Source organism: Macaca mulatta, chromosome 4, assembly GCF_049350105.2.
Source record: "Macaca mulatta isolate MMU2019108-1 chromosome 4, T2T-MMU8v2.0, whole genome shotgun sequence".
Taxonomy (NCBI): Eukaryota; Metazoa; Chordata; class Mammalia; order Primates; family Cercopithecidae; genus Macaca; species Macaca mulatta.
In genome coordinates, this window is record NC_133409.1 from 14,083,540 (window position 1) to 14,107,850 (window position 24,311).

General features: G+C 40.1%; 2 protein-coding genes across 16 annotated transcripts in view; one reads left to right on the forward strand and one right to left on the reverse strand.

Moving 5' to 3' along the window:
- The window catches only part of ARMC2 (armadillo repeat containing 2), a 219,886-nt gene extending 212,843 nt beyond the window's left edge, over nucleotides 1-7,043 (forward strand). For all 11 annotated transcript variants that reach the window (XM_077999240.1, XM_077999241.1, XM_077999244.1 and 8 more), the window contains one exon: nucleotides 5,942-7,043. In XM_077999240.1, the coding sequence (XP_077855366.1) occupies nucleotides 5,942-6,099 (158 nt within the window). In that variant the 3' untranslated portion in view covers nucleotides 6,100-7,043. The remainder of the gene's footprint in view (nucleotides 1-5,941) is intronic.
- An 11,911-nt stretch (nucleotides 7,044-18,954) lies between these two features.
- Nucleotides 18,955-24,311, reverse strand: part of SESN1 (sestrin 1) — a 106,793-nt gene continuing 101,436 nt past the window's right edge. For all 5 annotated transcript variants that reach the window (XM_015137608.3, XM_015137609.3, XM_077999246.1 and 2 more), the window contains 3 exons: nucleotides 22,904-23,094; nucleotides 21,038-21,182; nucleotides 18,955-20,135 (listed from right to left, as the gene is read on the reverse strand). In XM_015137608.3, the coding sequence (XP_014993094.1) occupies nucleotides 20,049-20,135; nucleotides 21,038-21,182; nucleotides 22,904-23,094 (423 nt within the window). In that variant the 3' untranslated portion in view covers nucleotides 18,955-20,048. The remainder of the gene's footprint in view (nucleotides 20,136-21,037; nucleotides 21,183-22,903; nucleotides 23,095-24,311) is intronic.

The window sequence follows — 24,311 nt, forward strand, 5'->3', positions numbered from 1 at the left end:
CGGCAATCAGCCATAAATAACAAGGGTGGTGGGACTGTGGGGCCGTGTGGCACAAAGATGGATCAGAAGGAGGTGTGGGCATGGCTGGCTTCTCAGCAGGGGCAGTGTACCTGGAAGGCACTTCATTTCAGTGGGCCCTGCTGCCTGTTACAGTCACCTCTTGGTATCTGGGGGGATTGGTTTCAGGGCCTCCCTCGGATACCAACACAGATGCCCAAGTGTCTGATATAAAATGCCATAGAATCGGCATTTCACCTACACACATCTTCCTGCACATGTTAAACCATCTCTAGACTACTTATAATACCTACAATGTGAACGCTTTGTAAATGGTTGTCGTGCTGTGATTTTTATTTGTATTCTTTTTATTGTTGTTGTTGTTTCAAATATTCTCTATCTGTGGTTGGTTGAACCTGTGGACGTGTGGCCCGTGGATGCGAAGGGCTGACTGTGGTCCATTCCCAACTTTTCCGTAGCCAAATTGGACTTCTGGTCGTGCTTTTCCCACCTCTGTGCCTTTGCACATGTTCTCTTCCATATCCTACCTGCTCATCCCAATCTGCCTATCCAGGTGCAGGCCCTTCCCACATAGCTTCTCAAGCCCACAGTCATAGTCTAGTCATAGGAAATCTAGACTTCTTATATAGCAATCAATCATGAATTGTGGAACTTGTCCTGTAATTATCCTGTATTATTATTTTGTGAGTTTTATTTCCCCTTTCCAACTGAACCACCTTAGGGAAAGGATATTGCCTCATACAAAGAAGGTACTTGATAGCAGCATGTGGATTGGCTACCAATGGTGGTACCTTCTTTCAATAGTGCTATATCCCTTTAAAAGCATGTTTATTCTATTTTTGAAAGATCTCTCTGAGGCCATCAGCTAGGTGACAGATAAGGAAAGTAGGTTTTAGGACAGTTAAGTGGCTTGCCTGAAGTCATACTGTAGCAAAGGCAGGACTTTCCATCCAAAAACAACCAACTAGCCCTGTGTTGCCTAAAACACCCTTACTCCACCCCACCCTTGCTGGGAGACTGTGGCATGGATAACAGCAAATAAACACAGCTCACTCAGGGAGCCAAGTCACTGTGCAGTGCATCCCAGGTTTCTCACGTGATCGAGAGCTCCTCTTCACGAACCGTGGGGACTGGGCCTCGTGGGCTGGGTGCTGGGCTGTGCTTTTCTCTCGGCAGTGGGCACTCAGACCCTGACTTCTGACAGGCTGTGTCTGGGCAGTGGGACTGCTGCAAGTGAAATGGGCATGTGGGTGAGAGTATATTTGCATTTCAATTCTTTTACAAAGATAGCTAAGAAACAAAACAAAACAACAACAACAAAAAACAAAAAACAGGCCATTTTGGAAACAGGATGAGCTATTAAATTACCGAGGCCCACGTTGAAGTATGAGCACTGTTTTTGGAAATACTGGTATGGCAATTTCTATAGTAATGTAAGTCACCTAACTTTTTCTTGCCAAGTGACTAGAAAAAAGGGAGAAGTAATATATCAACATCGTTGGAATGTTGACAGTCTTTCTGGAAAGTGGCTTTAAAAGAACGTGGTCTGAAACTGTCCACTATATTCCAGTTATGTCTTATGAGCTCATAAGCAGTGTGTTGATGCTGAAGTTCTTAGTGGTGTACTGAGCACTCCAGTCTACCATGAGCCCCTCTGCGGGGAGCTGGCACCTGATGACCATGTGTGCAGTTTATTGTTGCAAATGGGAAGTACACTAGGCTGTTGCATGTTCATCATAAGTTATGTGGCAGTGGGCACTTAGGTTTTGTGACAAGGGTAGAGTGGGGCCCCATGTTCAAGTTGGAGGATCATATCAACCTATGCTGAAGAGCTATCAGGGGCTTCTAGAACATTCGACAACTTTACCTTATAAGAGAATGGTCAGGGCAATGATAAATCCCTTAAACAGCCACCTGCTGCTGAACAGCTAGCTAGGAAATAGTGTAGTGAGTAAAGAAAGCTTTTATAGATGCTACAGGACACAAACTTCTAATAATGATTGTGTTGTAATGATCATTGATTATTGTAAGGTCTTTTAATCCTTTCTAATACTTTGCCCCAAATTTTAGTATTTGGAAGCATGCTGTGCCTAAAGAAAGCTTAAGAATGATTGGTTATCTAAATAAGCACTTTTCACACTGCAGGTTAGGAAATCAATTTAGTTGGTTGTGACCAGCATCTTTGAAAAATGAATTAACAAAGAAAGAAAATATCACAATATATTATATGTAGTAAGGACAAGTATTGTACTTGAAACATTTATTTGTATGTAAGTAGGTATATGTATACAGAGTCATGATGCAAAATACTTACTATGACGCACAGTTTCTAACTTATATGATTCAAATCTTAAAAAGAATTAAAGACTGAGTGCAATGGCTCGTGCCTGTAATCCCAGCACTTTGGGAGGCTGAGGTGGGAGAATCACTTGGGGCTAGGAGTTTGAGACCAGCTTGTGCGACATAGTGAGACCCCATCTCTACTAAAAGTAAAAAAATTAGCTAGATGTTTGTGTTTGTAGTCTTGGCCACTCAGCTGAGGTGGGAGGATCACTTGAGCCCAGGAATTCTAGGCTACAGTGAGCTATGATTGCACCACTGCATTCCAGCCTGGGTGACAGAATGAGACTCTGTCTCTTAAAAAAAAAAAACATTGAATCATAGATCTAAATTTTTACTCAATCAGCCTCTGCTACTCTTTGCAGTACAAGTTCCAAAATTTAATACCCCATGTGATATGGCACTTTTAATGTATGTCACTGTATTTACTTTGAAACTTTAGACCTCATTTCTCTTACCTGTAGTTGTTTGGCTATTCTTGTTATCTTGTCTAACCCAATTTAGAATTAATATGGTTTGTGGGTGGATTAACTATAGGCTGGGCCTCAAGACAAGTAACATGGTCTTGACATTAGATTTTAAAAAGCCACACACCCAACAGAAATTTTGCTAAAACCACTAAATCCAACCAAAGCCCTGGGAGGAAGAAGGGACTATGACATGCACAGGCCATACTGCTAGCCGCCAGCAGCTTGGGGAAGAAGGACTTCTACAACAGAATTCATTTTCTTTCTTTCCTTCTTTTATTATTATTATTATTTTTTTGAGACAGAGTCTCTCTCTGTTGCCTAGGCTGGAGTGCAGTGGCATGACCATGGCTCACTGCAACCTCCGCCTCCTGGGTTCAAGTGATTCTCCTGCCTCAGCCTTCCAAGTAGCCGGGACTACAGGTGCCCAGCACCATGCCCGGATAATTTTTTGTATTTTTAGTAGAGATGGGGTTTCATCATGTTGGCGAGGCTGATCTCGAACTCCTGACCTCAGGTGATCCACCGGCCTCAGCCTCCCAAAGTGATGGGATTATAGGCGTGAGCCACTGTACCCAGCCCATAATTTATTTTTTATATAACAGAATTCATTTTCTATACAACAGAATTTTATTTTTATACAGCAGAATTCACTTGTCAACAAGTTTAATGTTAAGAAAATCTGGAAAACAGTGAGTAGGAAGATGGTCTAGAAATCTGAAATCACTGGCTGGGTGCGGTGGCTCACACCTGTAATCCCAGCACTTTGGGAGGCCAAGGTGGGTGGATCACCTGAGGTCAGAAGTTCGAGACCAGCCTGGGCAACATGGCAAAACCCCATCTCTACTAAAAACACAAAAAATTAGCCTCGCCTGGTGGCACATGCTTGTAGTCCCAGCTACTTGGGAGGCTGAGAAACAAGGATCACTTGAATCTGGGACATGGAGGTTGCAATGAGCCGAGATCACGCCATTGCACTCCCGAGTAGACTCTGTCTCAAAAAACGAAATGAAATCTGAAATCACTGGGACTACCTGACTCTTTTTGTCCGGAAGTAGCCAAACAGGAAGAGCTTTGAAGGCACCAAACACTGCCTGCATTCTCCTCCCCTCGGGGCCCAGTTGTCTCATGGGTGGGGAGATCTAGGTTTGCTTACAGGGTCTCTATGGAGCTCCTTGCCGAAGTGTTTGTGTCTGCTTAAGAGTTTATCTTAGAACTGCATAGTTGACCACTTGGTTGTGATGAGAGGAAGGTACAAACTGGGATTCCAGACTCCCTTATCTTATTTTGGGTGGTGACACTAACACCCCTAGTGCCAAAGGACACAGTGAATGTACACAAATATTCAGTATAGAAAATCTGATATCAACAGAGTCATGAAGCATTTTATAATAGGATTTTAATTGGCCCTATAAAAAAGTGTTGGCAGCTGGGCGCAGTGGCTCAAGCCTGTAATCCCAGCACTTTGGGAGGCCAAGGCAGGCAGATCACTTGAGGTCAGGAGTTGGAGACCAGCTGGGCCAACATGGTAAAACTCTGTCTCTACTAAAAAGACAAAAATTAGCCGGGTGTGGTGGCACATGCCTGTAATCCTAGCTGCTCAAGAGGCTGAGGCAGAAGAATTGCTTGAACCTGGGATTCAGAGGTTACAGTGAGCCGAGATTGCACCACTGCACTCCAGCCTGGGTGACACAGCGCGACTCCATCTCCCCCCGCAAAAATAAAAATAAAAATAAATAAAATGTTGGCAATGTAAGTAACAACATCTGTGGTTGTTTTAGGATTTAGTGGTTACCATTTAAGAAGTTGGCCTCGTGTCACAGATGTAGGAAGTGGCAGAGCTAATCTGACTGGCAGGTCAGTGTACTTTTCTGAAGTCTGTCACACAGGGTGTGAGGCTCAACATCAACACATAAAATTGCTGTGGCAATGAGCACGGAAACCTCAGTGGCCATTTATCTTCCTACTTGGATTGAATATATGGTGTTCCCAGAATTCAGGATGCCCTTGGATTAGAAATCGAAGTTGTACTTTTGCATTTTATTCTTACAAGTTCTTTTCTGCATTATCCATGGGTTCACCTGGGATTCTAATATTCCTTAGGATTCCCAAGGCCTCCTAGTTTTCAGTTTTGGAGAGAGTAGGGGGTTGGAAGGTTGTGTTTTCAAAGGACTGCTTCCCTGCTGCTGTGAAGCCAGCAAAGTTCTGAGTTTCAGTAAAGTTTAAAGTGTCAAATTTAACTGAACTACTTTCCTAAAAGATTTCCTGATTCCTTTTGTATCTAACCTTTGAAGTAATTAACTTTTCTATGTACATATAAGGAAGTAATTCTGAGAAATTGTGATCGAACTTTTAGATACAAACTTACATATAAAAAACTAAGGAATTAGTTGAAATAAAGGTTCAGTTCAATCTCAGATTTTTTATTTTTTGAGACAGGGTCTTGCTGTGTCGCTTAGGCTGGAGGGCAGTGGCACAGTCATGCCCCACTGCAGCCTCAATCTCCCGTGCTCGAGCGATCCTCCTGACCTCAGCCTCTTGAGTAGCTAGGACCACAGGCACATGCCCCCATGCCCAGATAATCTTCTGATTTTTTTTTTATTTTTTATTTTTTCTGAGCTGTCACTGTGTTGCTCAGGCTAATCTTGAACTCTTGGACTCAAGCAATTCTCCTACCTCAGGCTCCCAATGTGTTGGCATTACAGGCATGAGCCACCACACCTGGCCAGATTTTTTTTGAAAAAAATATTGCCCATTTAAATTAAGATACCAAAATATACTAATTGTAAAGTAATGGGCTTGGAGAGGTAGGTCACACCTGTAATCCCAGCACTTTGGCACGTGGGGAGGTCAAAGTGGGAGGATTGCTTGAGGTCAGGAGTTGGAGACCAGCCTGGGCAATACATGGAGACCCTGCCTCTCCAAATAAAATAAAATAAAATGATGTATTCATAAAGAACAGAAGAGAGTAAAGAACTTCTCTGAAATCCTATCTTGTGTTACGTTGGTATTAAAGGGTGACCCAGGGTGAGTTTAACTCATATCATCAAAATTAAATGATATTCAATAGGATTACATTTCTAAATAATGCTGTAATTTAAATTTTTCTAATACAGATGAAGAACTAGCACTGGATGGCAGTTTTGATCCAGACCTAAAAAACTATCACAAACTCCACTGGGAAACAGAATTCAAACCTGTGGCACAGCAGCTTCTCAACCGAATTCAGAGACATCACACCTTCCTAGAACCCCTGCCCATTCCCTCTTTCTAACGTGATGCAGGTGAACAGTAGAAACAGGAAGTCACGTCTCCCTCATTCTTAAGAACTGGTAACAAATGTGAACATTTTTTTCAGGATTAACAAACATGGAAAGTTTTTCAAGAACTGGTTTTAGTGAGTAGCCGAAGTATTTTTTAAAAATAAGCATTTCTTCTTGTTAGGTATTATGGAAAAACGTATATACATGTTATATTTCCTGTTATGAGAAATGTAAGATGAAAATATATGCATTTTTAAGTAAATGACTTTTTCTTCTATTCTCTATTAAACAATTTAGTTCTAGTCTTAAAATCTTGATTTAGCAATTTTGGAATTAAAGTGTTCATAAGTTAAATGAACTGTGCAATGAAGGCTGTTAGATTATATAGAAAGAAGAGTAGTCAACATGAGTGGAACATGTTACAACATAGGATCTATACTAATTCTTACTACGTCAAATAATAAGGGTTCTCATTTGGTACCAGTACCTTTTTGGTCCTCATATTAAGAGAAGGAGTAAGCAGAAAAACTTAAAGAAAACTGCTTTGGGCCATTTGTTTATTAAATAAATAAAATAGATTAAAATGAGAGTTATCTTTTCATTCGAAATAAAATGACTGGACTAAGACAGTCCTTCTAATTGTAACTCTCCGTGTTTGACAGGTGACGTAATGTATTAGAAAGAATGCAGGCTTAGGTGAATGGTAGACCTGCATCTGAATCCACTCTCTCCCCTGCTACCTTTGGAGCAAGTAACTTAATTTCTTGAGCTTCAACTGTAAAATGGGAATCATATCTATTTTACTGTAGTGTAATTTGGAACAAACCATTAAATGGGCAAATGGCCCAGTCCAGTGTATGATGTGGAGTGGGTGTTGAAAACACCAAGCACTTTCTTAGTTTGCCATTCTTTGTAGGATGAGTTCGGCCTTTGAATAAATGATTAAAAAACAAAAGATTGAGATTACTATTGTTATCCTATACTAGCCAAATGAAGATGAGTTGGAAATAAAAATAAATTTGCTGACTCACACCTGTAATTCAGCACTTTGGAAGGCTGAGAGGGGAGGATCCCATGAGGCTAGGATTTCAAGACCAGCCTGGGCAACAAAGTGAGACCTCATCTCAACAACAACAAAAAGTAAATTTACTACTCTGCTTGGAGAAAGGATTTTATTAACAGCTCATTTCTCACCCTACAAAACACCAAAACTCATGAGATGAGAGCAGGCGTCCCAGACTGAATGGGTTCTTGAAACCTGTTAGAATAAACCAGCTGGGCATGGTGGCTTACACTTGTAATCCCAACACTCTGGGAGGCCGAGGCAGGCATATCACCTGAGGTTGTGAGTTCGAGACCAGTCCAGTCAACATGGTGAAACCCCATCTCTACTAAAAATACAAAAATTAGCTGGGCATGATGGCACATACCTGTAATCTCAGCTACTTGGGAGGCTGAGGCATGATAATCTCTCTCTCTCTCTTTTTTTTTTTTTTATTATTATACTTTAAATTCCGGGGTACATGTGCAGAATGTGCAGGTTTGTTACATGAGTATACATGTGCCATAGTGGTTTGTTGCACCCATAACCCATCATCTACATTAGGTATTTCTTCTAATGCTACCCCTCCCCTAGCCCGCCACCCCCTGATGGGCCCCAGTGTGTGATGTTCCCCTCCCTGTGTCCATGTGATCTTATTGTTCAGCTCCCACTTATGAGTGAGAACATTGGTTTTCTGTTCCTGTGTTAATTTGTTGAGAATGATGGGTTCCACATTCATCCATGTCCCTGCAAAGGAGATGAACTCATCCCTTTTTATGGCTGCATAGTATTCCATGGTGTGTATGTGCCACATTTTCTTTATCCAGTCTATCATTGATGGGCATTTGGGTTGATTCCAAGTCTTTGCTATTGTGAACAGTGCTGCAGTAAACATACATGTGCATGTGTCTTTATAGTAGAATGATTTATAATCCTTTGGGCATATACCCAGTAATGGGATTGCTGGGTTAAATGATATTTCTGTTTCTAGGCCCTTGAGGAGTTGCCACACTATCTTCCCAATGGTTGAACTAATTTATACTCCCACCAACAGTGTAAAAGCATTCTGATTTCTCCACATCCTCTCCAGCATCTGTTGTTTCCTTACTTTTTAATGATTGCCATTCTAACTGGTGTGAGATGGTATCTCATTGTGGTTTTGATTTGCATTTCTCTAATGACCAGTGATGATGAGCTTTTTCTCATGTTTGTTGGCTGCATAAATATCTTCTTTTGAGAAGTGTCTGTTTACATCCTTTGCCCACTTTTTGATGGGGTTGTTTGTTTTTTTCTTATAAATTTGTTTAAGTTCCTTGTAGATTCTGGATATTAGCCCTTTGTCAGATGGATAGATTGCAAAAATTTCCTCCCATTCTGTAGCTTGCCTGTTCACTCTGATGATAGTTTCTTTTGCTGTGCTGAAGCTCTTTAACTAGATCCCATTTGTCAATTTTGGCTTTTGTTGCCATTGCCTTTGGTGTCTTAGACATGAAGTCTTTGCCCATGCCAGTGTCCTGAATGGTATTGCCTAGGTTTTCTTCTAGTGTTTTTATGGTTTTAGGTCTTACATTTAAGTCTTTAATCCATCTTCAGTTAATTTTTGTATAAAGTGTAAGGAAGGGATCCAGTTTCAGCTTTCTACATATGGCTAGCCAGTTTTCCCAACACCATTTATTAAATAGGGAATCCTTTCCCGGTTGCTTGTTTTTGTCAGGTTTGTCAAAGATCAGATGGTTGTAGATGTGTAGTGTTATTTCTGAGGGCTCTGTTCTGTTCCATTGGTCTATATGTCTGTTTTGGTACCAGTACCATGCTGTTTTTTGTTACTGTAGCCTTGTAGTATAGTTTGAAGTTAGGTAGCGTGATGCCTCCAGCTTTGTTCTTTTTGCTTAGGATTGTCTTGGCTATGTGGGCTCTTTTTTCGTTCCATATGAAATTTAAAGTAGTTTTCTCCAATTCTGTAAAGAAAGTCAGTGGTAGCTTGATGGGGATGGCATTGAATCTATAAAATACTTTGGGCAGTATGGCCATTTTCACAATATTGATTCTTCCTATCCATGAGCATGGAATGTTTGTTCATTTGTGTCCTCTCTTACTTCCTTGAGCAGTGGTGTGTAGTTCTCCTTGAAGAGGTCCTTCACATCCCTTGTAAGTTGTATTCCTAGGTATTTTGTTCCCTTTGTAGCAATTGTGAATGGGAGTTCACTCACGATTTGACTCTCTGTTTGTCTGTTACTGGTTTATAAGAATGTTTGTGATTTTTGCACATTGATTTTGTATCTTGAGACTTTGCTGAAATTGCTCATCAGCTTAAGAAGATTTTGGGCTGAGACAATGGGGTTTTCTAAATATACAGTCATGTCATCTGCAAACAGAGACAATTTAACTTCCTCTTTTCCTAACTGAATATGCTTTATTTATTTATTTCTCTTGCCTGACTGCCCTGGCCAGAACTTCCAACACTATGTTGAATATGAGTGGTGAGAGAGGGCATCCTTGTCTTGTGTCGGTTTTCAAAGGGAATGCTTCCAGCTTTTGCCCATTCAGTATGATATTGGCTGTGGGTTTGTCATAAATAGCTCTTATTATTTTGAGATACATTCCATCAATACCTAGTTTATTGAGAGTTTTTAGCATGAAGGGCTGTTGAATTTTGTTGAAGGCCTTTTCTTCATCTATTAAGATAATCATGTGTTTTTTGTCTGTGGTTCTGTTTATGTGATGAATTATGTTTATTGATTTATGTTTGTTGAATCAGCCTTGCATCCCAGAGGTGAAGCCAACTCGATCATGGTGGATAAGCTTTTTGATGTGCTGCTGGATTTGGCTTGCCAGTATTTTATTGAGGATTTTCCCATTGATTTTCATCAGGGATGTTGGCCTGAAATTTTCTTTTTTCATTGTATCTCTGCTAGGTTTTGGTATCAGGATGATGCTGGCCTCATAAAATGAGTTAGGGGGGGATTCCCTCTTTTTCTATTGTTTGGAATAGTTTCAGAAGGAGTGGTACCAGCTCCTCTTTGTAACTCTGGTAGAATTCGGCTATGAATCCGTCTGGTCCTGGGCTTTTTTTAGTTGGTAGGTTATTCATTGCTGCCTTAATTTCAGAACTTGTTGTTGGTCTATTCTGGGATTCGACTTTTTCCTGGTTTAGATTTGGGAGGGTGTATGTGTCCAGGAATTTATCCATTTCTTCTGGATTTTCTAGTTTATATGCATAGAGGTGTTTATAGTATTTTCTGATGGTAGTCTGTATTTCTGTAGGATCGGTGGTGATATCCCCTTTATCCATTTTTTATTGTGTCTACTTGATTCTTCTAATTTTTCTTCATTAGTCTCGCTAGTGGTCTATTTTGTTGATCTTTTCAAAAAGCCAGGTCCTGGATTCATTGATCTTTTGAAGGGTTTTTTGTATCTCTATCACTTTCAGTTCTGCTCTGATCTTAGTTATTTCTTGTCTTCCGCTAGCTTTTGAATTTGTTTGCACTTGCTTCTCTAGTTATTTTAATTGTGATGTTAGGGTGTTGAATTTAGATCTTCCTGTTTTCTCTTGTGGACTTTTAGTGCTATAAATTTTCCTCTATACACTGCTTTAAATATGGCCCAGAGATTCTGGTATGTTGTGTCTTTGTTCTCATTGGTTTCAAAGAACATCTTTATTTCTGCCTTCATTTCGTTATGTACCCAGTAGTCATTCAGGAGCAGGTTGTTCAGTTTCCATGTAGTTGTGCAGTTTTGAGTGAGTTTCTTAATCTTGGGTTCTAATTTGATTTCACTGTGGTCTGAGAGACTGTTTGTTATGATTTATGTTCTTTTGCATCTGCTGAGGAGTGTTTTACTTCCAATTATGTGGTCAGTTTTGGAATAAATGCGATGTGGTGCTGAGAAGAATGTATATTCTGTTGATTTGGGGTGGAGAGTTCTGTAGATGTCTATTAGGTCCACTTGGTCCAGAGCTAAGTTCAAGTCCTGGTGGATATCCTTGTTAAGTTTCTGTCTCATTGATCTTTCTAATATTGACAGTGGGGTGTTAAAGTCTCCAACTATTACTGTGTGGGAGTCTAAGTCTCTTTGTAGGTCTCTGAGAACTTGCTTTATGAATCTGGGTGCTCCTGTATTGGTGCATGTATATTTAGGACAGTTAGCTCTTCTTGTTGCATTGATCCCTTTACCATTATGTAATGCTCTTCTTTGTCTCTTTTGACCTGTATTGGTTTAAAGTCTGTTTTATCAGAGGATAGGATTGCAGTCCCTGCTTTTTTATTTTTTTGCTTTCCATTTGATTGGTAAATATTCTTCCATCCCTTTATTTTGAGCCTGTGTGTGTCTCTGCACGTGAGATGGGTCTCCTGAATACAGCACACCAATGGATCTTGACTCTTTATCCAATTTGCCAGTCTGTGTCTTTTAATTGGGACATTTAGCCTGTTTACATTTAAGGTTAATATTGTTATATGTGAATTTGATCCTGTCATTATGATGCTAGCTGATTATTTTGCCTGTTGCAGTTTCTTCATAGCATCAATGGTCTTTACAATTTGCTATGTTTTTGCAGTGGCTGGTACTGGTTGTTCCTTTCCATGTTTAGTGCTTCCTTCAGGAGCTCTTGTAAGGCGGGCCTGGTGGTGACAAAATCTCTCGGCATTTGTTTGTCTGTAAAGGATTTTATTTCTCATTCACTTACGAAGCTAAGTTGGGCTGGATATGAAATTCTGGGTTGAAAATTCTTTAAGAATGTTGAATATTGGTCCCCACTCTCTTCTGGCTTGTAGGGTTTCTGTCAAGAGATCCACTGTTAGTCTGATGGGCTTCCCTTTTTGGATAACCCGACCTTTCTCTCTGGCTGCCCTTAACATTTTTTCCTTCATTTCAACCTTGGTGAATCTGACAATTATGTGTCTTGGGTTGCTCTTCTCAAGGAGTATCTTTGTGGTGTTCTCTGTATTTCCTGAATTTGAATGTTGGCCTGTCTTGCTAGATTGGGGAAGTTCTCCTGAGCAATATCCTGAAGAGTATTTTCCAGCTTGGTTCCATTCTCCCCGTCACTTTCAGGTACACCAATCGACGTAGATTTCATCTTTTCACATGGTCCCATACTTCTTGCAGGCTTTGTTCATTTCTTTTCATTCTTTTTTCTCTCATCTTGTTTTCTTGCTTTATTTCATTGAGTTGATCCTCAATCACTGGTATCTTCTCTTCTGCTTGATAGATTTGGCTATTGATACTTGTATATGCTTCATGAAGTTCTTGTGCTGTGTTTTTCAGCTCCGTCAGGTCATTTATGTTCTTCTATAAACTGGTTATTCTAGTTAGCAGTTCGTCTAACCTTTTTTCAAGGTTCTTAGCTTCCTTGCATTGGATTAGAACATGCCGCTTTAGCTTGGAAGAGTATGTTATTACCCACCTTCTGAAGTCTACTTCTGTCAATTAGTCAAACTCATTCTCTGTCCAGTTTTGTTCCTTGCTGGCAAGGAGTTGTGATCTTTTGGAGGAGAAGAGGCATTCTTGTTTTTGGAATTTCAATCTTTTTGTGCTGGTTTCTCCCCATCTTTGTAGATTTATCTACCTTTGGTTGTTGATGTTGGTGACATTCAGGTGGGGTCTCTGAGTGGGCATCCTTTTTGTTGATGTTGATACTATTCCTTCCTATTTGTTAGCTTTTTCTAACAATCAGGCCCCTCTGCTGCAGTGCTGCTGGAGTTTGCTGGAGGTCCATCCAGACCCTGTTTGCCTGGGTATCACCAGCAGAGGCTGCAGAACAGCAAAGATTGCTGCCTATTCCTTCTTCTGGAAGCTTTGTCCCAGAGGGGCACCTGCCAGATGCCAGCCAGAGCTCTCCTGTATGAAGTGTCTGTCGGCTCCTACTGGGAGGTGTCTCCCAGTCAGGATACACGGGGGGTCAGGGACCCACTTGAGGAGGCAGTCCATCCCTTATCAGAGCTGGAACGCTGTGCTGGGAGATCCGCTGCTCTCTTCGAGCCAGCAGGCAGGGAGGTTTAAGTCCGCTGAAGCTGCACCCACAGCTGCCCCTTACCCCAGGTGCTCTGTCCCAGGGAGATGGGGGTTTTATCTATAAGTCCCTGACTGGGGCTGCTGCCTTTTTTTCAGAGATGCCCGGCCCAGAGAGGAGGAATCTAGAGAGGCAGTCTGGCCACAGCAGCCTTGCTGAGCTGCGGTGGGCTCTGCCCAGTTCAAACTTCCCAGTGGCTTTGTTTCATGAAAATCTCTTGAACCTGGGATGTGGAGGTTACAGTGAGCTAAGATTGTGCCACTGCACTATACCTGGGCAACAGCACAAGACACTCTTTCAAAAAAAAAAAAAAGAACCTACATTTCTAGGAACAAATAGACTTTCAAAGAATGGTTCTAGTCTGGGGCTCATACCTAATGTGGCTCAGCAAAATCCTCTAGGGACACTCACTTTATTGTAGTCCATAAGGTAAGTATATGCTGGTAGATTCACTCCAATAGATGAAATCAGTTTAAGTCACAGGGGCTAATTTATCTAAAACATTCACAGATATAATGTATTTCATTCATAGCAAGCTATTTATTCTACTTTTAGGGAAAAGAAAAATCAAACTCTCCCCTCCCTAAACGGCCCCCTTCATATTTACGACTAATATAGTAACTCATGGTGGGATCCCATTATACCTATTCTCTTCCATACTTAACTGCTCCCCTTAGACCCACATACAAGCTGGACCATTTGGAACCATCTACTTAAACAAAACCTGTGGTTAAAAAAACACGTAAAATCTACCATTTTAACTATTTCAAGTGTACAGTTCAGTAGTTTAAGTATATTCACATTGTTCTGCAACAGATCTCTAGAATTCTTTCATCTTGTAAACTAAAGCTGTATGCACCAAACAACTCCCCATTTTCACCCCCACCAGCTCCTGGCAACCATCATTCTGTTAATACTTTCGGTTTCTATGACTTTGACTACTTGATATGTCATATAAGTGGAGCCATACAATATTTGTGTATGTATGTGACTGGTTTATTTCGCTTAGCATAGTATTATCAAGGTTCATCCATGTTGTTGCCTGTGATAGGATTTCCTTCCTTTTTTTTTTTTTCTTCCCTGTGACAGAGTCTCAGAACAGTCTCTGTTACCCAGGCTGGAGTGCAATAACATGATCTTGGCTCACTGCAACCTCCGCTTCCCAGGTTCAACTGATTCTCCTGCTCAGCCTTCTAAGTAGCTGGGATTACAGGCATGCACCACCATGCCTGGTTAATTTTTGTATTTTTAGTGGAGATGGGTTTTCACCATGTTGGCCAGGGCTGGTCTTGAACTCTGGGCCTCAAGTGATCCACCTGCCTCAGCCTCCCAAAGTGCTGGGATTATAGGTGTGAGCCACCTGTGCCCTGCTGCTTTCTTTCCAAGACTGAATAATATTCCATTCTATGTATATACCACATTTTGTTTATCCATTCATCTGTCAGTGAACATTTGGGTTGCCTCCATGTCATGGCTATTGTGAATAATGTTGCCATGAATATAGGTGTGCAAATCTCTTTAAGATCTTGTTTTCAGTTCTTTTGTGTATATACTCAGAAGTGATGTCTTCATTCAAGTTGACATAACAAAAAATATAGTTTGGGTGACTTAACAAAAGTTCATTCCTCACAGTTCTTAAGACTAGGAAGTCCAAAGTCAAGGTGCTGGCCAGTTCACTTTGTGGTCAAGGCCCTCTTCCTGGTTTGCAGAGGGCTGCCTTTTTGCTCTATCTTCATATGGTGGTGAGAGAGATCATCTCTCATCTGTCTCTCCTTATAAGGGTTTACTGCCACTCATGCGGGCTCCACCTTCCTGACCGAATCACTTCCTGAAGACCATAGGGCTTCAACCTGTGAATTTTGGGGGAACACAAATATTCAGTCCACAGCAAGTGGAATTGCTGTGTCATATGGGAATTCTATTTTTAATTTTTTGAGGAACCTACATCGTGTTTAAGTGGTGATTATCATTTTACATTCTTACCAATACCACGTAAGCATTCCAATTTCCCCACATCCTCACCAACACTTATTTTGGGATTTTTAAAAATAGTAGCCATCCTGATGGGTGTGAGGTAATGTGTCTTTGTAATATTGATTTACATTTCTTATAATTAGTCATGCTGAGCACCTTTTCATAATTTTTGTTTGTTGGTCATTTGTATATCATCTTTGGAGAAATGTCTATTCAAGTCTTTGGCCTTTTTTTTTTTTTTTTTTTTTTGAGATGAAGTCTCGCTCTGTCACCAGGCTGAAGTGCATGGAGTGCAGTTGCGCAATCTCAGCTCACTGCAATCTCCGCTTCTCAGGTTCAAGCCATTCTCCTGCCTCAGCCTCCTGACTAATCCCAGTGGGTTACAGGTGCACACCACCACACTCAGCTAATTTTTGTGTAGAGACAGGGGTTTCACTATGTTGGCCAGGATGGTCTCGATCTTCTGACCTCATGATCTGCCTGCCTCGGCCTCCCAAACTGCTGGGATTACAGGCATGAGCCACCACTCCCAGCCCCATTTTTTAGTTATTTGATTTTTTGAGTTGTAGGAATTCTTCATATATTCTGGCTATTAACCTCTTATCGAATATATAATTTGTAAATATTTTCTATCCCATAGGTTGCCTTTTCACTCTGTTGATTGTCCTTTGATGAACAAATATTTTTAAGTCTGATGTAATTCCATTTTTTTCTTTTGCTGCCCATACTTTGTGTCATATCTAAGAAATCATTGCCAAATCCAATATTGTGAAACTTTCCCCCTGTGTTTTCATCTAGTTTTACAGTTGTCAGTCTTACATTTAGGTCTTTGAGTTTTTTAATACATAAGGGTCCAACTTCATTGTTTTGCATGTGCGTATCCAGTTTTCCTAGCATCATTTGTTAAAGAGACTGTCCTGTCCCTACTGAGTGGTCTTGGTACCTTTGCTAAAGATCATTTGGCCATATATGTGAGACTTTATTTCTGGACCTTATTCCATTGGCCTGTATGTTTGACTTTGTGCCAGTTCCACATTATTTTGATTACTGTTGCTTTGCAATATGTTTTGACATCAGGGAGTGTGAGACCTCCAACTTTGTTCTTTTTCAAGATTGTTTTGGCTATTCAGGGTCTGCTGAAGATTCTAGATGATTTTTAGCATGGAATTCTCTACTTCTGTGAAAAATGCCATTGGGATTTTGATAGAGATTGCATTGAATCTACAGGTCACTCTGGGTGACCATGAGATGTCTTTCCATTTATTTGTGTCTTTAATTTCTTAGTAATGCTTTACAGCAGGGGTCCCCAACCCATGGACCAGTATTGGTCTGTGGCCTGTTAGGAACTGACTGCACAGCAGGAGGTGAGTTGTGGGCAAGCAAGCATTACTGCCTGAGCTCTGCCTCCTGTCTGATCAGCTGCAGCATTGGATTTTCATAGGAGCTGGACCCTATTGTGAACTGTGCATGTGAGGGATGTGGGTTGTACACTCCTTATAAGAATCTAATACCTGATGATCTGAGGTGGAACAGTTTTATCCTGAAACCATCCCCCACTGCACTGTCCACCCTGGGTCCATGGAAAAACTGTCTTCCATGAAACCAGTCCCTGGTGCCAAAAAGGTTGGGAACTGCTGCCTTACAGTTTTCAATGTGTAAGTCTTTTGTCTTAGTCTGTTCAGGCTGCTGTAACAAAATACCTTAGACTGGGTAATTCATAGGTAACAGAAATTTATTGCTCACCAGTTTTGGAGGCTGGAAAGTCCAATATCAAGGATTTGGTGCCTAGTGTCTTCTTCCTCACAGACGGCATACTCTAGCTCTGTCCTCACATGGTGGAAGGGGAGCTTCCCAGACCTCTATTAAAGGGCACTAATCCCATTCATGAGGGCAGAGCCCTCTTGACCTTATCACCTCCCAAAGGCCTACTTCTTAATACCACCACATTGAGGATTACATTTCAACATACAACATACATCAACATACAAATGTGGGGGGAGACACAAACATTCACACCATCGCATATCTCCTTGGTTTATTCCTATTTTATTCTTTTTGATGCTATTGTAAATGGAATTGTTTAATTTTTTTGGATCATTCATTGCTACTGTATAGAAATACAACTGATTTTTGTGTGCTGATTTTGTATCCTGCAACTTTGCTGAATTTATGCTTCCTCTTGATCACACTATCCTCTGCTAGGGAAGAGCTAGGGTGAGCAAAATCCCCAACTTTCCTAGCCTTTAGGTGCAGCCTTTTCCTGGCTTTGCATTTGCCTTAGTGCTGCAGTTTCCCAGTTGGTTTCTAGAGTTCTCACAAAGATATTCTGGCCCATATATTGTTAACTTAGTGTCTCTGGGAGAATAAGGACATGGAATTCCCAAGTCCATCATCTTGCTGACATTACTCCCATCTACTAGCATTAGCAAAAAAAACTAGTATGATTCGTATATGATATTCACATATACAAATATGCTAATAAAATTTCTGATTCGTATATGATATTCACATATATGAATATGCTAATAAAATTTCAGAGTATATTGATAAAAAAATGCTTATCCAACAAGTTTTACTTACCTACTTATCTCCTGGTGGTCTGTATCAAAATCAACCTCATTCTTAGAGATGATTAAGTTTGGCTTAATAAAAATTTTCCCAAATATGGCCAAAAAAACTCATATTTTAACTCTTGAATCCTGGGAACCTCAACCAGAAATCTTCTCATATTATTTTAGAAAAAAATTTTCCTCTGGTTGGGGAAGGTTTTGATATCCCCAGTGTAATGTACCTTCCCTAATTATTTTGAAAACTACTGGTTTCAAAGATTATATAGTAACATTAGAAATCCTGTGTGTTTACTTTTGAGAAAACACTCAAACAGGAAGCACCTGTTAAATGGGAGGCATTGAAACATTAACTTTGTATCACATGCACTCTTATTACTTTAGGTAACATATTTTTTAACTCATTGAAAGTTTGATTTCAATTTCTAAGTGATTATAAGTTCCAGTGGACTAAATGCATTCTAGTTGATCTTGTTTTGTGATCACTCTACTGCTGATTAGAATCTCTACTAGAAATTTTGTATTTTCAAGAGGAGGAACAAAGAACAGAAATGGGATAAGTAAAATTTTAACTATCTTCTTGGGTTCAATTGTATTGCTATAGTGAGAGAACTCCATAGCAGGCAGAAGAGGACAAAGGCGTGATGCATATTCGATGAGTAATGTACTTATAAGTTTCTTTAAATATAAAACATATTGAAGATAATACTCTATTTTTAGCTAAGGTTATAGTCTTGTCTTCTCACAAGAGTAAATATCCTTGACGACAGGTACCACCTCTATTCAAAATTGATTGCTCCCAACCCTCACTTCCACACTACCCCATACATTTGGAGGCAGGCACTAGATTGAGCTCAATAAATGTTTTGAGGAGTAACAGAGTTATCACAACCGCTTCAGTTAAACTTAGAGCTATTTCTACTTGTCTGATAAAGTGTCATTTTTTGTTCTGCAGTCTCTCCCTAATGAATCCTTCTTTCTAGTAATTCTTAACATTCTATTGGAACTCTAAAACAGTTCAAAAGAGAGCAGGCATAGGGGCATACCAGTCATTTCCAAGATAAATAAAAATGGTCTTACATAAGATTCTAAAGAAAGTCCACTCTTCTTTGTATCTATCTTTCAAAATGGCTTCAAGTGTTTTGCCATTTAAAAGCAGTCTCATCTGATTACAGCATTATTATTTAATTGGCTTATGAAAGTAGGTAGAAACTCAAAATTATTACTAATAGTGAAGTCATGACTTTTTAAGAGATTGAGACAGCACATAAAATTGGAGAAAAATTCTTCTTTATTGAAAAATACCAGTAATACTGACAGACTTCAAAAGCAATTCACGCTTCCAGAATACAAAGTACTTAATACATATTTTCAAACCTGTTTGCATTTCAAACAAAGTTAGCGTTTTTGTAAATCAAATGTGATAACCTGACTAAAAATGTTTTCCAGCTTTATTATTTAAGGAGCTGCACAACCTTTAAAGGGGGGACCAGGAGGCAGGCAGAGGCAGAGACACAGAATGCACCCAGGACTGCGCAGCAGTCTACAGCAACATATCCCACAACTTCGATGCTGGAAACACAACTACTGCACAAGACAGCTGCCCTCCAGTGTCAGGATCCTGTGAAACAGCATATCAAAAGATCGCCAGCTTCTTGTAATTTACACACTTTCATTTAGGATTGCTTTTTGAAGAAAATCTTTAAGAATGCCATTATAATTTAATATCCAGAACCCTGAATTTAAAAAACTAATGAGAGAAATTAACTGTTACCATCAAAATGGTTGTTGCTGAGCTGTGTGAGTAGGAATTCTATGCTTTTTTAGATGCAAGAAAATTAACACATAATGCAATTTGAAATCACACAAGTTATGTATGTAGGCTCAGATAGTAGCAATGTTCACTTTTATTACTAATAGCTTAACTGAAACAGCCATCTATTCATTCCTCCAGCAGGAATAGCAGCACCAAGATCTTCTAAAATTCTTTATATATAAAGCTTAAGTCATTATCCAAGTCCCATCTTTGCATGCTCCAATTCTTGTTATCTTATTTAACATAAAAGCAACAGGATTTGGAGAGTTACTATTTGCTGTATTAAAACAGTTACACAGCATCTTGTACTGTCAAAAAGCAAAACACTTGAATGGCAGCCTGTCTTCACAGCTCTAAACTTGAAGCTGCCAAACAGTCACTGCTTGTGCCAGCAGTGGGTTTTCCACAGAAAAATAGCAGAAACTAAAGGAATCATGGCACAATGGATTTCTGAATTATTTTGTCTACCATTGGTCCTGGGGTTTAGTACCTTCCCCTTGTAGACTATATCTGCTGATCATTCCAGAATCATCTTTAATGAAGGAAAGGCATCAGGTCATATAGCGGGTAATGGCTCTCAGAGCATAAAGGAGTTCTGCTTGCATCCTAGCTTCTATAAGAAGCAGATTAACATGAACCTGAATATAAAATACATAAGGAAGGGTTACAAACATTCACAATCAGTTTTTCAGTGAATCTAATGAACACATAAAATAAGTACACGTCCTACACTTCCTATGTAGTACAGAATAACTTATCCTTGGGTTTGTTGAACAGATTATCAATTTCTCAAAACAGCTGTCTTTTTTTTCCTGATACACAGTTTCACTCTTTCCCAGGCTCGAGAGCAGTGGCACGATCTTGGCTCACTGCAACCTCCACCTCCTGGGTTCAAGCAGTTCTCATGCCTCAGCCTCCCAAGTAGCTGGGACTACAGGTGCATGCCACCATGCCCAACTAAGTTTTTGGTATTTTTAGTATCACCATGTTGGACAGGCTGGTCTTGGACTCCTGACCTGAAGTGATCTGCCTGCCTTGGCCTCCCAAAGTGCTGGGATTACAGGTGTGAGCCACCATGCCCGCCCTAACATTATTTTTGGATAGATGGTTTGAGCTTTCATTTATATTTTACCATATTTCTTGGAGGTTTGTTACATGTCAGAAAATCTAGACACTTTTATCAGAATAACAACTTCCCCTGCCAAATCATTATTCAGTAATTTCTATAAAGATGTTTCAAAGAGAACAGACACTTCTACATATACACAGCTTTTATAAAACAGTCTTTCTTCTACATGCTGACAGCCATGCCAGCACTTCTGAAGATGGGCCAGCCCACCTGTGCTCCCTATCTTTATTCTTTTACTCTATCACCATAATGAGGTTCCCTTCTGAAGGCGTACCTGAGACAGCTGTCCTGGAATGTTTTTCTTTGGGTTGGGAGGGGTGATGGAAAGGGTTTCAGACCAATTAGGTTAGGTGAAGGAGACTACGAATCATTGCTAAGTTACAGAGTAAACAAGCCACAATAGGCACATACCTTCTCAGAGTGCTTGAATTGCCTCCAGAAGCTTTCATACATTCTTTTGGTAACCTTTTCAGGAGTACAAACAACAGTTTTGATATAAACTTTAAAGCTACGATCCAATAGCTGGTTAATTTCACCGTAGTCATAATCATCGTATCTGTTGAAAGACATAAGGAGAATTATGATATTTTCAGTGTATAACCTGTTTTCATGTTACAAAAGTATACACATCAATAATTAATGCTGTATTTTTTCCCTCTTTGTGTAGGCAGCTGTCCCCAAAAATGATAGAGCTTTACAACTGCAGGTGGATGAGTGAGTATAAGGGATAAGAAACAAGAGTACTTAGGGAGAGTAACAGAACATTTTCTACTACCCAAGTAAATCATTCCTGAAAGCTGACAATATTAACGTAGCACTGGGTACCAAGCAGTAGTGTACATTTGCAATCATGAATATGCAACCACACTGAGGAACAAACTATTATTGAGACGGAGTCTTGCCCTGTCACCCAGACTGGAGTGCAGTGGTGCTATCTTGGCTTACTGCAACTTCCGCTTCCTGGGTTCAAGTGATTCTCTCACCTCAGCCTCCTGAGAAGCTAGGATTACAGGTGTGTGCCACCATGCCCAGCTAATTTTTGTATTTTTAGTAGAGACAGGGTATCACCATATTGGCCAGGCTAGTCTAAAACTCCTGACCTCAAGTGATCCGCCCGCCTTGGCTTCCCAAAGTACTGGGATTATGGGCGTGACCCACTGTGCCTGGCTGAACAAATTCTGAGAACAGATTTTGAGTATTATCAAAATTAAACAAAATAATTATGTTTGTTATTGGTACTAGTACATTCTCTCTATATACATATAGAGAAATTCACTTGTGTAAATAAAAATAATTAGAATTACCTTACTCATGTTTCTAGGAGTTTCTGGGGTCAAATGAGAAAAAAGGCAGGGGCTGTGGGCAGAAGGATGGTCTATACTTAGGAGAGCCTATCCTGCTTTAAGCCAAGATGGCTCTGCATGTACTAGTTGTCTGCTTTGCTGCACTGGGTAATGGATTCCTGATGACATAGGTACTGAAGTCTCCTATTGAGTTTTCAGGGGAAAGAGGAGAAAGGTCTTGCAAAGCTGGTTCTACAACCATTCAGGAGGCTAAAGTCAATAGTCTGGCTACTGATTAGTGGGAAATTAGTTTAAAGTTGGTCAGATGTACCTCAAATGCCAGATCAGTTTAGAGTAGATTAACTAGGGTTTGTAGGTTTTGACCAGAGTCTCTAATAAAATGAATAGAAAGCCTGATTTTACAGTGAAAATAGTTAACTAGTAAGCACTGTAGCTTGGAGTTTGTGTGCATGTGTGAGAAGGTGGTATACAATGACTGCATTTTCATTATAACATAATAAAAACCTAACAGCAAGGACATGAAAGTTTTGCATTTTTATTAGGTATTATGAGAGCAAGTAATCCTCAGAGGGAGCCTAAGAACAGCCAGAGGGGCAATATAAGGGTACTAATTTCCAAGGAGGTAGAAACATAAATGTATCAGGAGACAGATGATATGAAGAGAAAAGATACTAAAGGTGTTCAGTGACAAACTTTGTTCTAGGACCAGCTTGCTTGTCCTCCCTTTCCTGGAGGCAGCTGTCATTCAACTCTTGTCAAAGTCCCTAACTCTCCCTCCTGCCTAGCTAGGAAAGAGGAGAAAAAACTAAGTTGCAATAAACTGGTTCTTTGAAGCATAAATAGCATAAAAATAAGTTATAGGGGAGGGGATGGGTTTTGATTATGTGTGTGTCCATGTGCACATGCACTCCAAGCACTTGAAAATTTGGCCCAGAGGAAAACATCTTTTTATAAATACAGAAAGAAGACTAACCTTATTCCAAACATGCAGTGAATATAGTTCCAAATTGCCCGCCTAAGCATTGAGGTATCAACATCTTTGTGCATTGCCATTGTATTATAAGTAAGATTGTAGGCAATGTGAAATTTTTCATCAATCAACTGTCCCACATCTGGATAAAGGCGATTTACCAAAGAATAACCATGATCTTCCCAGCAATAGTCCTAAATACAGGGAATAGAACAAATGTGAATAATTAAAATGTGGTCAAGTACAGTTCTTTATCTACAGCTCTGTAGTATGGTAAAAATGATTGTCATTTGGCTGACAATCCAACTGGCTTTCATCCCTAACTCTCAGCTTCTTGCACTCCAATCTTTTTTCAGTTTCCATACTGTAACATGCAAAAGGTTGTGTGTTATAACTCAGTGAGTTTAAAAACTAATAGTCTCATCTAAAAAAAAACCTAGTAGTCTCCTCCCTTTACACATCGGCCTTTCTCTCTTTCACACTCTCTCCACTCAGCCCCCAGATGTGACCATCTTGGGAGTCCCCTCTCCTTTTCCATTGCTGCAGCCATTCAAAATGGCATTCAAATAATGAGTAAGTGTGTTTTAAGAGACAAGGTCTCACTCTGTTGCCCAGGCTGGAGTGCAATGGTGTGATCACAGCTCACTGTAGCCTCCAATTCCTGGGATCAAACGATCCTCCCTGCCTCAGCCTCCTGAGTAACTGGAACTACAGGCACAGGCCACCTTGCTTGGATACTGTTTAAAATTATTTGTAGAGAGAGGGTCTTGTTTGGCTGCCCATGCTAGTCTTGAATGCTTGGCCTCAGTGATTTTCCCATCTTGGTCTCTCAAAATGCTGGGATTACACGTGGCAGCCACCAGATCTGGCCAAATTTTGTGAATTTTTAATTCAACACATCCAGCACCCATTCCTTCTCCTACCCCCACTTCTGCCTTTTAGCCCTATTAACTGAGTCTCCTAATTAGTTTTCCTATATTAAATCTCCTTGCCTCCTTTCTTTCCACCTGAAACAAGACTTAATAAGCCCCTACTTCTTTGTTGCTTTTCTAAAAACACCTCTTTGATATTATGCCATCACTCTGGTCAAAGCCTACAAACCCTGCATAATCTACTGTAAACTGCTTTCACATTTAAGGCATACCTAACCAATTTTAAACATACACCACTAATCAGAAGTAGGAATCTTTAGCTTGAAGCTCTCAGCAGCCAGCCAATCTCTTTGTAATTCCTTCCTTCACTCTATCCCTCAACCTAAGCTTAATTATTGTCTATTCTCTTCTACTTACAATACCCTTTTTACTATCCAAATTCTTCAAATCCTAATGTCTCTCCATAAAATTTCCAGTCCACACGATGTCTTCAATTTCTAATCTATTGTATAATTATTCTGTAACTCTTCCTTGTGCCT